The sequence below is a fragment of the Misgurnus anguillicaudatus genome, chromosome 5, assembly GCF_027580225.2.
Source record: "Misgurnus anguillicaudatus chromosome 5, ASM2758022v2, whole genome shotgun sequence".
Lineage (NCBI taxonomy): Eukaryota > Metazoa > Chordata > Actinopteri > Cypriniformes > Cobitidae > Misgurnus > Misgurnus anguillicaudatus.
The window spans coordinates 35,236,073-35,251,381 of NC_073341.2; the positions used below are offsets into that span (position 1 = coordinate 35,236,073).

At 37.8% G+C, this 15,309-nt stretch overlaps 1 protein-coding gene across 3 annotated transcripts in view; it reads right to left on the reverse strand.

Moving 5' to 3' along the window:
• The window catches only part of pi4kab (phosphatidylinositol 4-kinase, catalytic, alpha b), a 48,005-nt gene that overhangs the window by 5,613 nt on the left and 27,083 nt on the right, over positions 1-15,309 (reverse strand). Inside the window, exons 27-51 of one of the 3 annotated variants that reach the window (XM_055167390.2) lie at positions 15,094-15,177; positions 14,919-15,008; positions 14,550-14,669; positions 14,431-14,472; positions 11,665-11,679; positions 11,452-11,544; positions 11,209-11,365; positions 11,008-11,135; positions 10,771-10,929; positions 10,401-10,552; positions 7,939-8,046; positions 7,726-7,853; positions 7,490-7,648; positions 6,480-6,559; positions 4,456-4,655; positions 4,285-4,375; positions 2,258-2,425; positions 2,105-2,158; positions 1,893-2,013; positions 1,689-1,818; positions 1,530-1,600; positions 1,365-1,437; positions 415-485; positions 195-301; positions 7-111 (exon numbers count right to left, since the gene is read on the reverse strand). In XM_055167390.2, coding sequence (XP_055023365.2) covers positions 7-111; positions 195-301; positions 415-485; positions 1,365-1,437; positions 1,530-1,600; positions 1,689-1,818; positions 1,893-2,013; positions 2,105-2,158; positions 2,258-2,425; positions 4,285-4,375; positions 4,456-4,655; positions 6,480-6,559; positions 7,490-7,648; positions 7,726-7,853; positions 7,939-8,046; positions 10,401-10,552; positions 10,771-10,929; positions 11,008-11,135; positions 11,209-11,365; positions 11,452-11,544; positions 11,665-11,679; positions 14,431-14,472; positions 14,550-14,669; positions 14,919-15,008; positions 15,094-15,177 — 2,706 coding nt within the window. The remainder of the gene's footprint in view (positions 1-6; positions 112-194; positions 302-414; positions 486-1,364; positions 1,438-1,529; positions 1,601-1,688; positions 1,819-1,892; positions 2,014-2,104; positions 2,159-2,257; positions 2,426-4,284; positions 4,376-4,455; positions 4,656-6,479; positions 6,560-7,489; positions 7,649-7,725; positions 7,854-7,938; positions 8,047-10,400; positions 10,553-10,770; positions 10,930-11,007; positions 11,136-11,208; positions 11,366-11,451; positions 11,545-11,664; positions 11,680-14,430; positions 14,473-14,549; positions 14,670-14,918; positions 15,009-15,093; positions 15,178-15,309) is intronic. The other 2 variants (XM_055167391.2, XM_055167392.2) reach the window with 2 other exon arrangements.

A 15,309-nucleotide genomic window follows, 5' to 3' on the forward strand; every position in this document is an offset into this window, starting at 1 on the left:
ACTCACTCCTGGTGCCGTAGCCACAACCCTGTAAGGAAAAACGAACAAATCCAAGCCGACCAGCTGGAAGATGTTCTTAAAAAGACCAATGATCTGCAAAGCCAACATGTCCTACAGAGAGAACAGTACAGTACCGTAATTTTAAGAGCCGTTTCATTAATCTAGAAAGAGATAGACATGAAACGTCTACGCACCTGTCTACAGTCGTCTCCTACTTTAAAGATGGCCGCCTGCCAGCAGATCTTCTGTGCGTCTTCCTCACTGCGTGCTTCATCCAGTGAATCTGATCGACACAGTAAACCTACACAAACACAATACATGTGTTTATAAGTTACCTTTGTATGTTTTATCAAGTACATGTGTGCATAATATCATACAATTAACTATGTAATATGTTTGTGATTGTGTCTGTACCCTCTTTCTCCAGCTCACTCACTCCACAGCGTTTCACCTTGAATTTGGCCAAGTACGGTGCTTTGGCAGCACTGTGATGACAAACATAAAGAGACATGCGAAGCCCATCAGACAGATGGGTGATTCTCGCGAAATTAGACTTATGAGGTGTCAAGAAACATTTTGATAAAAAAAAAGTAAATTCTATGAAAATAAGAAGCATACAGTTACAAACATCTCTTCATGTACTATTTTGCACATGATTTCAAATGACATCATACAAACCAATTTAGTTTTTTTCCACATTTAAGGGGAACATTTTCATTACCGCAACGTGTCCACGACTGGATTTGGGTTCTTTGACATGGAAATATTTACAATTAAAAAATCTAAAAAATAAAAAGCTTCAGTGCATGTTATACTATAAACATTTACAGTGAAGAAGCATGTGGTATTTGGTGATCGTTGGTAAATGTAGAGACAATAATAAGGAATATAAATCTATCCAAGACCAATTTTCTCATCCTCCGCAACAATTTTCAAGGAACTAACATTTTAAAAAAATTGTTTGAAGGGATATAATTGACTGTGACACTCAAGATGGCTACCAGGTAAGCAGTTCTTATATTTTCTCTCCAGATAAAAGTTTAAATTTTGTTTGTCGTAGTACCTAGACAACTTTTTAGTTCTCGTTACCAAAACATGAGTTTGTAAATGCATATATTTAATGTAATATCATGTTGCGGTAATGATACTTTTTGATAAAGAATAAAGAATTCTATAGTAAATATTTTTTAAAAACCTTTAAAAATAATGATTATAGTAAGTTCAGACCTTAATCTTATATGTGCAGAACAAATTGGCTTCAAGGGCTTTTAAAAATTCTGATGCTGGACACCTTCTAAGTCTGGATTTCGTGAGAATCACCCAGATGTCAGGTGTAAAAAGTAGGCTGATAATGCTCACTGTACCTCTGCATTGGTGTACCGGATTTATAGTCAATGTCTAAGACTATCGCCTCTGGGTTACTGGGCAGGTAACAACCTAAACGCAGAGCAAACGCGAATTATTAGACGAATTATTATACAGGGAAAGACTGTCATATGTTTAGAATATAGAGAAATCTGACTTGCAACCTGGCTGGACTTTGATGTCAGACAGAGCTCTCAGACAGGCTCGCCGGCGCTCATCTCCTTTAGGAATAGGTCTGATAAATAAATGAAGAGATTAGAGAAACTTTTATTTTATCATCAAAGTGTAACCGAATACAGACATTTCAGTGATATCAGAAGTACTTTATAATAGCTGAGACGTTGGTGATCTTGTTGAAAAAGTCAAACTCGCGCTGGTAGAAATCTTTGGCTGGACCGGACAGAGATCCAGTGATCTCCTCCACCATCTGCTCAAGAAGTTCACCGATATCAGCTGGAAAAAATAAAACACACACGACATGAATACCACGCATCGACAAACAGGTGTGAAGGAGATGATTTATTTACGGTCTTTCTGGTGTCCCTCTTCATCCGTGTAGATGTTCGTCTTCATGTTCCAGATAAACTGATGAGCGAGAAGCTGAGACTTCTGGGCGGCCCATAGGATGTACTCTCTCACGTATCCCATCTACACAACAAAAATTCAGCATTTTCCACCCAAGGTGTATGTAAACGTATGACCTCAACTGTAAGTTGGATTTCGACACACAGAAAAATACCTTGTCATAGCGCAGAGCCTGAACAATCTGAGGGATGTAGAAGAGAATAGCATCCTGTTGAAAAAAGTGAAACCTACATTCAGTACGACAAGTTAAAAATGACATTAAATAGGGATGTTTAATAGCAGGTGTGATGGATTTAGATGAGCGTACAGGAGGAAAGGAGCGCAGGACTTTAACAGCGTATTGTGCCGTCAGTGGATGAGGTGGATACATGCTGGAGAAATAGGACAGTCCTGTAGGAGGATCGGCTGGAGCCCAACACAAGATGTGACTCAACTCCGGAGAATCAGCATCTATAGTGTGCCACGTCACTAAAAACTGAAGACAAATACACATTTAGAGGTCTTACCAGTGAAGGGCTGGTTTAAAATGTGACCACAAAACCAATCTTAAAGGGATAGTTCACCCAAAAATGAAAATAATGTCATTAATGACTCGTAAGACCTCCGTTCATCATCGGAAACACAGTTTAAGATGTTTTAGATTTAGTCCGAGAGCTTTCTGACCCTCCATTGAAAATCTACGTACGGTAAAAACATCATCAAAGTAGTCTATGTTACATCAGTGGGTCAGTTAGAATTTGTTGAAGCATTTTGGTCCAAAAATAACAAATTGTCTTTTCTACGCATTTGTTGTGAACCGCGTGAACGAGATTGCAGTGAAGCTGCTGACGTACGACGCGGCTGACGTGTTATATGGTGCGCCCCAGCTTTTTTTTGCTTCGTTTACAGCCTGAGGGAGACGCACGCTATACGTTTGAAAAACAAAAAAACTTCACAAACATGTCTGAGGATAACACGTCAGCAGCGTCGTATGTCGGCAGCGTCACTGTGCACGCGCATTCGCAACAGACACGGGAGAGAAGACAATGCTGAATAAAGTTGTAATTTTTTGACCAAAATGTATTTTCAATGCTTCAACAAATTCCAACTGACCCACTGATGTCACTTGGACTATTTTGATGATGTTTTAATTACCTTTCTGGACATGGACAGTATACCCTACATAGATTTTCAATGGAGGGTCAGAAAGCTCTCGGACTAAATATAAAACATCTTAAACTGTGTTTTCAAAGATGAACGGAGGACTTACAGGTTTAAACGACATGAGGGTGAGTCATTAACAACATTATTTACATTTTTGGGTGAAATATCCCTTTAAGTAGCATGGGTATATTTGTAGTAATAGCCAAAAATACATTATATAGGTCAAAATAAAAAAAAATATGCCAAAAATCATTAGAATGTTACGTAAAGATTATGTTAAATGAAGATATACTGTAATTTTCTTACCGGAAATATATAAAAACTGTATATTAGTGAGTGGATGTACACTGCAAAAAATGATTTTCAAGAAAAAAAATTCTTAGTATTTTTGTCTTGTTTTTAGTAAAAATATGTAAACATTCTTAAATTAAGATGTTTGAGCAAAACGACCCAAGAAAATAAGTCTAGTTTCTAGACCAAAAATATAAAATTTAAGTGATTTGGGCATAAAACAAGCAAAAAAAATCAGCCAAAAATCTTACATTTTTCTTGAATTTGGTGTTTAAGAAAATTTTTCAAGATTTTTTGCTTACCCCATTGGCAGATTTGTTTGCTAGTTTTATGCACAAAATCACTTAAATATTTAGATATTTTTGGTCTAAAAACTAGACTTATTTTCTTGGGTCGTTTTGCTCATCAAGAAAAAACATCTTAATTTAAGAATTTTTAGATATTTTACTGAAAACAAGACAAAAATAATATAAACATTTTTTCTTGAAAATCATTTTTTGCAGGGTAGTTGCTAAAGACTTCATCTGAACGACTTTAAAGGTGATTTTTTCAATATTTCGATTTTTTGCACCCTCGGATTCCAGATTTTCAAATGGTAGTATCTCAGCCAAATATCGCCCTATCCTAACAAACCATACATCAATGGAAAGCTGTATAAAAATTGACCCTCATGACTAGTTTTGACTAGTCCAGGGTCACAAATAAGGATGTAATAGATAATACTTTAAACTGTCTTGTACCCAGTCATTTATCCAAAAACATTTAAATATAAAAGTACATCTTTTAGCGAATTCCCAACAGATGATCATACATTACCGCACAACCTCATTTTACTCTCGCTCAATTAAAGGACTATGAGTTAAATGTAATTTTTTGATGTAATAATTTCTGGGTTTTTACCTTCACAGCCTCAGGAATGTCGCTGACCGCTCCAGGATCAAGACGAACCAAACGGGTCACTTCTGAAAAAATGGCTTCTGTGTTCTTGAATCTTTAAACCAGGACATCATGTGTTATTTGAACATCTAAAGACACAAACACACAGAGATAAACATAGACAGACAGAGACACCTGGCTGGTAATTGCAGGGCGAGATAGGGTGCGATGCTCCAGGCCAGATTCACATTGTCCTTCCACTGTTTCTCTGTCAGACTGATGTATTTCGATCTCCAGTTAGCGATGCTGGTTTCCACAGATTGTTCAGCAGATATCTGAAGCTCCTGACCGCCCAGTGGACTGTACCAGGTTGTCAAACGCTCCACCTCACTCGCCTACAGACCAAACAAAATTCAATAAAACAACACATCTGTATGAATAATACTTTGCTTAAATCATTTGTCCCGTACCAGACAAGATTAATAGGATCATATGGGCAATAACATGCAAATGTCAAATTTAAGATGAATGGTAAAGTTTTTACCCAATGTTTTTAACCATACTATTATCTTAGATCTTGATATGCTGGTTTAAATACTCATGCAAAGTCTCTGTTAAAGCATTTTTTGTATTGTTTTCTCTAGTTTAGTAAGTGCAAATTTCAGATTGTTCACATCAGTGACGGCTTGTGACTTCTCTTCTTTCTTCAAAATATGTGTTCGGAGTGTCATGTGTGTTGCTCGTGTTTTCAAAATATGTGTTTGTTGCGTGAACCATGTGCACCACGTGTTTTTTTATGATAAAAGAGGCGCTCACGTTCACAAAATACACACAAGACACTCCCTTAAAGGATTAGTCTATTTTCTTTAAAAAAATCCAGATAATTTACTCACCACCATTTCATCCAAAATCCCGATGTCCTTCCTTGTTCAGTCGAGAAGAAATTATGTTTTTTGTGGAAAACATTCCAGGACTTTTCTCACTTTAATGGACTTTAATGGACCCCAACACTTTTTAATGTTCTAATGCAGTTCAAAATTGCCATTTCAAAGGACTTTAAACGATCTCAAACGAGGCATAAGGGTCTTGACCTTCCCACGTCATTACTCAATAATGTGAGGTCGCGCTGGCGTGTCACAGGGCCAAAAAAATACAAAAAGTTGTGGTTTAAAAGTGCATATGAAGAGCTTCGTTGCAAAACGAGATAACCACCGTTTTTTTAATTGTTCAGAAATCTCGTTTTTTGGTTGTGCATTCCAATTCATTTCAATGCAACTGCAGTTGGTTTGTTTTGATTTAAACCTTCATAACTTAAAAAGTACAGCTAAGTAGCACCATAAAACAAAATAATAACATAATAATAAACATGTTTTGACAAAAATGTTAAAAAATGGATTTATCTCGTTTTACAACGAAACTCTTCATATTTTTATGCCTCGTTTGGAATTGTTTAGAGTCCTTTGAAACTGCAATTTTAAACTGCATTAAAACTAATAAGTGTTGGGGTCCATTAAAGTCCATTAAAATGAGAAAAATCCTGGAATGTTTTCCTTAAAAAACATAATTTCTTCTCGACTGTACAAAGAAAGACATCAACATTTTGGATTACATGGTGGTGAGTAAATTATCTGGATTTTTTTATAAGAAAATTTACTAGTCCTTTAACAGTAAACTCTGATTACGCATGAGATTATGTGAGTATCTGGCAAACGCGAGCGTCACTTTTATCATAAATCCTTTAGACGCATCTGCAGCAGGCACTTTTTTTGACAAGACACGTGATGCACATAGGTTCACTTGATAAGCCAAACACATATTTTGAAATTACGACCACACACGATGGGCTACATACATGTTGTGACGAACTTCGCATCGTGCGCCCTCGGAAAAAGAAGTCACCGGCCGCCACTGGTTCACAGATATAATGCTGTTTCTTCCTCATAAATACGCATATAAAAATTGTATTAATCTTAAATTTTATTTGCATAGACGTCCCTTCTCCATTTGTAGGGTATTATTGCTTCTGGTTTGTGACTTTTTTGACTGCAAATGTCACACCCATAACGTTGGCATTGCTCATATAATAATTAGTTCTTACTGCTAATGTCAGTCAACATTTATTGCCTAGTTTAGACATTGAGAGGAAGCGAAACATTATCATGTGACTCTAAAAGGTCAGTTACATGTACTGTAGACTTGTATATTTACTACATCCTCACCAGCAGGGCCAGAAGAAGTGTTCTGCGTTTCATAAAGTACTTATGTAGCTGTGTTCCTCTGTTAGTCTTCTTCGACAAACCTACAGTAAGAGAGATCATTTAATATCACAATCTGCGTTTCCATTACCCTTTAAAATTGTGCGAATTGATATTGCGAAATAAAAATATGGCCAATGCTAACATATAACGCAAAAAAGTTTTTACGCTCGCATAATGCAACTGCAATGGAAACGGTTTATTTCGCATTTTTAGGTCACCTGATGCAATTAAGTCACATTATTATTATTTGAAGATGATTACTGATCCCAAGTATTAGAGGTTATTTCCTTGCCAATAAGGTTTGGATAACACTCCTATATCTTTTTTTATTTAAAATCATGTACTATTACCTCCAAGAAACACTTATACATTGCCGCTCTTAAGTATAAGAGGTTTTCCTTGGCCTTTTTTTATTTATTTTTTGGATAATACTCTTACCTCTCCTTCGGTTAAAAATAATGCCTAGTGCGGTGGATGTAAAATTAGTAAACATACAAACATCAGTTGATGTGATGTTTGGAATAACTTACCGCAAGTTAATTTTCAGTCACAATTCATCGGTTAATGAAAATGGCGTCATTTCGAAATATTCTTTTGTCAACATTTAGAAAATAATGACAAAGTTATTATTTGCCAAATGGCAAGTCTGCAATGGAAACGCAGGTCCCTGCTGGAAAAACCAGCATATGTTGTGTTTTGGTGCTGGTTTGCTGGTGCCCACCAGCATAATGCCCATGCTGGTCCATGCTGGTTTGGTGCTGGTTTAGCTGGTGGTCATCAGCATACCAGCACCAGCATCCCATGCTGGTCATACCAGCAAGACCAGCATATGGACCAGCATGAAAATGATGCTGGTATATGCTGTTTTTTTTTCAGCAGGGGTATTGTCTGAAAGTCTTGCTCACTGTATACAGCCCAGAATGACACGTCTGTTATAAACAATGAAGAGAAATTCCAACATGTATAATAACCAGATTTTTTGGAGAGTGTTGAGACTCCGCTGGACAGTGGGTACGTGTTGATCCAGCCCTGTGTAGCCTGCTGTCTGGAGCCCACGGCAGCATCCAAACTGCTTCTGGAGTCGGTCACGGCCATCACAGACAAACTGTTCACAGACACATCCTGAGGATCTGACATAAAACGCATCATTACCATCACATACATAACTATTTAACACATACAATTGTTCAGTGAAGAGGTTTGTTACCTTGTGGCACGAGTTGTGCAGCAGTGAGATATTTCTTATCAGACAGCAGACATGCATAGAACTTAACAATAATGCTGATGTCCTCACGCAAACGTTTCTCTGGCTGAGTGGGGAACCGCGGAGCCACACTGACACACAAACACACACATTACATGAGAAACTATATATTAAATTTCATCTATTAATATTTGACAGTTGTTAGTGCTTGCATACCTGAAATAATCAAATGCTGTTGAGTAGATTTTCTCTCGGAGGACGTTACGAACGGTGGCGTTAGTCACGACATCAGCATGAAGGAGAGTCAGACCGAGAGTCAGGAGTCTGAACAACACACACAAACACACACACACACACGTTGTGTAGATTTTACAAACTTCACAAACTGTAGATTTTATCTCCTAACCCCAGTGGCGACTCATAACTTCTTTTCAGAGGAGGCACAAATGCGAAACACGTCAAAACATCATCATGTGTGTGGATCGTCATGTCAAAATGTGTGTTCCATGCGTCATGTCAACCTATGCACATTGCGCGTCATGTCATGAGTTTAGTGTCTTGCAAGACATGAGCGTCGCTTTTATCACAAACCCTTTCCACGCGTATGCAGCAGGCACATATTTTGACATGACGACAAGCCACACATGAGACCCCGAACACATATTTTGTTTTGTACCGGCTGCCACTGTCTAACCCAGGGTTTCCCAAACTGAGGGTAGTGAGCCCCTAGTGGTTTGTGGGGGAATTGCAGCAGTTGATGATAAACAATTACAATAAAATCATAAATTTTGACCCTGGACCACAAAACCACTCGTAAGGATAAATTTTTTGAAATTGAGATTTAGACATCATCTAAAAGTTAAATAAATGAAGAATTTGGTTGAAAACGCAATAAACGCCATTTAAAAAAAATAAATTACTGCCAAAATCAGTATTGTATCAGGTTAGTATTTAAAAGTAAATTCTTAATTTTATGCAAAATACAATATCCGCAGTGTTATTCTGTCATCTTTTCTCCCTTTTTTCCAACAACGCAATAAACGCCATTCCTCCTTTTCTGCAGAATGCAATAAATCCACTCAACAAATCACAGTGCTCCATTCCACACATTGTAAACAATGATGGCAGCGTGTTGACTTAACGGAATCCTAGATTCCATTTTGTGGAAAAAATAATTAGTTTTTATAATAAATCTTTGAAAATCAAATTATGGATTAGAATTTTTTATGTTTTTATAACCTTAAGATGCTATGTGAAAGTTTGTAACAGAAAATAGTGGTTTTGATCTTGTCACTTTCTAGGTATAGAAAACATGTTTTTACCGAAATTAGTCAAAATGGATTTATTGCGTTTTGGAACCAAACTCTTCAAATATTCTTTTCATTTATGTATGGTTAGGATAGGACAATATTTGGTTGAGAAACAACTATTTGAAAATCTGGAATCTGAAAAAAAATTAAATATTGAGAAAGCCGCCTTTAAAAATTGTTGTCCAAATAAAGTCTTTAGCAACTACATTCATTCACAAAAATGAAGTTTTGATATATTTAAGGTAGAAAAGTTACAAAATATCTTCACGAAACATGATCTTTATCCTAATGATTTTTGGCATAAAAGAAACCCATACAATGTATAGTATTTTTGGTTATTGCTACAAATATCAGGGTCACAAATGTAAATTAATAATTATAAAATAAAAAACTAAATAAATATTTCAACAAAATTATATACTGTTTCTTTTATTTGTTTAATCTGCATGTCATGTGACCATTTTACAACAAAACAATATATAAAAAAAACTGAAAACTCATGCAAAAGTGACAGATACATTTTATGTCCCCTCTGGGGACAGAAAAAACGTGGGGACATTTTTTAAAGTGTTTTAACTCCCATAAAATTGTAAAAAATAGTATCATATATGTAGTATAGTATCTACAGAATCAGCTATGTCTGGCTCTCTCTTAAGGACTTTTTCCTCTAAATGTTTTATTTTTTCCCCCTTGGAGTTTTTGTCAACTGACAAGAATAAATTATCTCTTGTTAAGTGATGTTGTGCATAAAACAAGCAGGGTTTTTTTGCTTACCCCATTGGCAGATATTTTTGCTTGTTTTATGCACAAAATCGCTTAAATTTGATATTTTTGGTCTAAAAACTAGACTTATTCTCTTGGGTCATTTTGCTCATCAAGAAAAAGCATCTTAATTTAAGAATTTTTAGATATTTTTACTGAAAACAAGACAAAAATACTAAGAATTTTTTTCTTGAAAATCATTTTTTGCAGTGTATATAAATAAAATTGAATTGAAAAAAATAAATTGGACCCCACAATGTATAAAAACCTGTACACACACACACACACACACACACACACACACACACACACACACACACACACACACACACACACACACACACACACACACACACACACACACACACACACACACACACATACACACACACACACACATACACACACTTGTCTCTATATATTTTACATTTATGCATTTATAAGATGCTTTTATCCAAAGCAACTTACAATGCATTACAAGGCATCCATTTTTATTAGTATGTGTGTTCCCTGGCTTATATGTAAACACAAGTAACAAAAAAGTGATTTCTCCTATAAAGCTGTAAAACATTCACAGCAGGATTTGTAATGTGTTTGATAAATCACCTGAATCGAGGTCCTATGGCAGCAACATGACGGTTCAAACAGCTCTTAGGTCCACCAACACTAACAGACAGCGCCCTCTGCAGGAGACTGATGAAAATCTCCACCTGATCTGCACTGCTGTACTTGGCGATTTCAAATCTTTGCACTAAAAACTACACACGAATACACACAAGCACTGATGTGAAGGATGCATTGACAAGACTTTAAATGATTTTAGGGTAAACCACAAGCCACAACCGATTTAAAATTAATGAACTGTACTAGGTAACAGTTTACAGAAATAGTACTAAAACAATATACAGAATAACAAACTACAGAAAGAGTAAAAATTGAGTATCGAGATCAAAATAAAGATTAAAGTGATTCAGACCTCAATCCAGAGTGAATGAGGAGTGACATCAGGAGGGCGGGGCAAAGGCTGACGCTCCTCTGATGCAGCTAAAGGATCCGCCTCCGGCTCCATCTCCGAGAATAAACCCATCTTCATCTCTACGCTCATCTGCCACGCCCCTGCCATCTCACGCATAAACTACACACACATATACACCAGCGTGAGCGATGTGTTTTACATCACGCGTGATTTTCAATCGTACGTCTGAAGAGTCACCTGCACTTCCATCCCACCGCACGCAGCGAGCAGCCATTCCCAGCAGGCGATGGCCGTCTCCATCCCCTGCTCCACAAACATCTTCAGAGGAGACCAACACAGATGATGGAGTAACTGAAGATCCCAGTCTGAGAAGAGCAATGAGATTATGGTCGTCATCCGATTTTTAACTGATGTTCTCTGCAGATTTGTGTGTGGTACCTTTAGTGCTGATCAGCAGCGCTGTCATTTTAAACATGTTCTGTGTGAAAACTTCCAGGTTTTTGGTTTCGAGAGCATCACTCATCTGAGAGATCAACAGCTTACTGAGGTTGGACTCGCTGTGGGTGGCCTGAGCAAACTGCACCATCCCTGCTACCTATTCACACACACATACATACATTTTGCATAACATATAAGCCAGATTTGAGATTTACAAAATAAAGCATCTGTATGAAGTGGTACTTCTCCTGTGTAGCGGTTCCTCAAGTTTAGAGATGCCATGAAGTTAGAATAATCTTTCTTCACACAGGTGGGGCGTTCAGTCAGCTGGGTCACCTGAGAACCACACAAACTTAATCAGTGTCTGAAACATCTCATTTGTTTATAAATGATGAGTGAGTTACAGACAGAATGAATGAATGCTGTGATACAGGACAAGAGCATCAGTATACCAACCTGAGGAAAAGCTGTCTGGGAGGAAGGGGGAGTAACACAGAGCAGGCCACGCCCAACAAACCATGACCAACCAATCAGGCACACACAGAGATGAGCTTACAGCAGGTTAGATGTGACACAGTACAAAACACACACACACACATCAAAATTACATTGAAAGCAAAATAAATGAATAAAATGAAAATGCTCTACAGACTTTAAGTAAATAAAAGACGTATAAATAAATATGGAGAAGAATAAGCATAACACCGTTAAAGAAGCGTTAAGAGTTAATGCATAAAAAAGTGTTTTAAGTTTTTAAAAGGAAGATATTTTAAATTATGTTTGTAACCAAACCGATCAGAAGTCCCATTGACCTCCATAGTAGGAAAAAGGAATACTATGGAAGTCAATGAGGCCTCTGCTTGGTGAGAGTAATGGTGCATTCACAACAGAAGCGAATGAAGTATTAAAGCATTAGTCCACTTTCTCAAAAGAAAAATCCAGACAATCCACTCACCACCATGTCACCCAAAATGTTGATGTCTTTCTTTGTTCAGTCGAGAAGAAATTATGTTTTTTGAGGAAAACATTGCAGGATTTTTCTTATTTTAATGGACTTTAATAGAGCCCAACATTTAATACTTAACTCAACATTTTTTTCAACGGAGTTTCAAAGGTCTATAAACGATCCCAAACGAGGCATAAGGGTCTTATCTAGCGAAACGATTGTCATTCTCGACAAGAAAAATAAAAAACATGCACCTTTAAACCACAACTTTTCGTCTAGGTCCGGTCCAGCGCGACCTAACGTAAATGCGTAGTGACGTAGGGAGGTCACGTGTTACATATTGACCATTTTAAACAATAAACTGCCACAAAGACATTAATTAGTATCATTTCACATACAACAATGTAGGAACGCTCCTCTTTCAAGACGCTTGTAAACACTGGGGCGGAGTTTCGCATTCGTCCTCTGTGACCTCTTGACGTCATGACGTATTGCGTGGGGTCAGCTGGCGCATCACGACCTGATCTACATGACGAGAAGTTGTGCTTTAAAAGTGCATATTTGGTATTTTTATTATCAAAAATGACAATCGTTCCGCCAGACAAGACCCCCACGCCTCGTCTGGGACCGTTTATAGTCCCTTGAAACTCCGTTGAAAAAAACTGTTACGTGTTGAGTTAAGCATCAAATGCTGGGCTCCACCAAAGTCCATCAAAACTAGAAAAATCCTGGAATGTTTTCCCCAAAAAACACAATCTCCCCTCGACCGAACAAAGAAAGACATCAACACCCCGGATGACATGGTGGTGAGCAAACCATCTGGACTTCTCTTCCAAGAAAATGGACTAATCCTTTAAGCGTGAGTGATTTACATGATAAGTCAATGCAAAGATGCGGCATGACTCACACGGATGAACGGCGAGAACAACATGATTCGCACAAATTGGGTGTTTCAAGGAGCTTGCTCTAGTAGTGACGTGATTACGACATAGCGAGCACAGGCAGAAATACAAAACAAAAATGGAGGACAAAATCATCGTTGTATGTGGACACTCTGAGCTGTATAACACATCTACTTTTATAGAAACAGGAATACAAAGGTTCTTGCTTGGAAGAAAGTGAGTGAGGAGGTCGGACAATCTGATAAGTTTACTCAATTACAAGCTAGCTTATGCCAAACATTTTTAATTTCATGTGCGAAAAGTAAATGTGCGAATGAAGCGAGTTACCCCAAAATGTTCAAGCATTCAACTACGTGCGAATAGCGAAATTTATTCGCGTCTTGTATGAACCCACAGTAACTGTGGATTCAAACCAAAAGTATTTGAGGCATCTAATTCGTGTCTACCGCGCGTAGCTGGACGCTTGAACATCTTGAGTGTACTTGCTTCATTTGTGCGTGAAAGCCACGCGTGAAATTGTAGTCATCGAGAAATTCAAGCGGAAATTCGCGTTTCTGCTCGCTTCCTATAATCACGTCACTACTAGGGCAAGCTCCTGAGTGGTTAACGTGGCGCATTTTTGCAGAAGTTCAGATTTTTCAACATTTCCTGAGGCAATTCTTAATTTGCGCCATTCGCGCAAACTAGGCACGTAAATGAGGCAGATTCGCGTCTAGTGCGCCGTGCTAAACGCCTCATTCGTGCTGCGAGACCTCCAGACGTGCGTAAACGCAACTTTAAATTGACTTAACATTGAAATCACTCGTGCTTGACGCCTCTACCGCGGCTTGTGTGTATGCAGCATAATGCTACGTACACACCAAACACGGGGCATCGCGTTAAACGCTCTAGATAACTCGCGGGATTTAACTTCGTGTCATGCAATTTTTTTGCTTAAGTTGAATATTTTTAACATGGGCGAAGACGCGTTTGAGGCGAATAGCGCTAGTTTTCGTGACAAAAGCGCCACCCATATCGTGTCATTCGCATCGCCCATGCGAGGACGCGCCTGATCGCGTCTTTGCATTGACTTTGTATGTAATCTACTCGCGCAAATCGTTGAACTCACGTCTAGTGTGAACCCACAGTAAAAGTGTACTCTTATGTGGCATTCACACCAGCCGCTGTAGTGTGAGAGTGAGTAAAAGAAGACAAGAATTTTCATTTTTAGGCGAACTATCCCTTTTATTAATTTGATCTGAACATCTATTATTTTAGTATTAATTACTATTATTTAATTGATTTACTTTTTTATGAATCAATCAATTATTTGAACCACCAACAACTTTTAATGATCGATTGATTGGTTTTGATCCATTATACACCCCATCTTACCTTAATCTGGCCAAAAACCTCACAAAGCATCTCAGTTATCATCTATCATTAAGAGTACATCAGTCTGTCATTATGAGTATTTGACAAGTGTTTATGGGCAGTAACAAGTGTTTTCTCACCCCTAGCGTCGTACTTTGACGGTTGTATCCCGCAAAACTCAAAATACTTTCTGTGGCCATCGCCAGACCGGTGTGCTGAGATAAACCCGACATCCAATTGTGATGTTTATTCAGATACTCCTATGAAAGAAAGAGAAACAGACATTTTCACTTGCAGTCCCTTAGATAGTTTACTATAGTACATTAATAATACTGAACTTTAATATATACCATGATTCTGAATGACCATGATGTTTTTTAATGGTCGGGTCTTTATTTAAAATAATATATTTATGCACCTCGGATTCGAGTAAAAAATGATTCAATGGGTCATTTTGGGTCGGGTACATTACTTTGGACCAGAGAGGACCTCTAGTGTGTAGTGCTCACCTGAAGATGGGACTTGGTGACTGAAGCGGCCCATTTCATAGCCTCCTTTAAGATCTCTCCACAGCGGGCAGCAAAATCTTTCACGATGCTCTACATAACAAACACAACACTCAGTCCTGTTTATCTCACATTAAGGAAATGTATAACTCATGTTTATTTCAGTTGTGTGTCTCACCTCTCTGGCCTCATGTGTGTCCGGGACTGTTATTCTGTAAGGAGTACCGGGAATGTCGTAATACGGCTGATCTTTGTGGATGTCCTGCAGCAGGGAAAAGGGTGGATTAGTTAGTTGGATTAGTTAACGTGAGAATGTGTGTGTAACATCGGTCATGTGTGTTCTCTTGTCCCGCATTTACATTGCACATTTTAAGTGACTCAATTCAGATTTTAT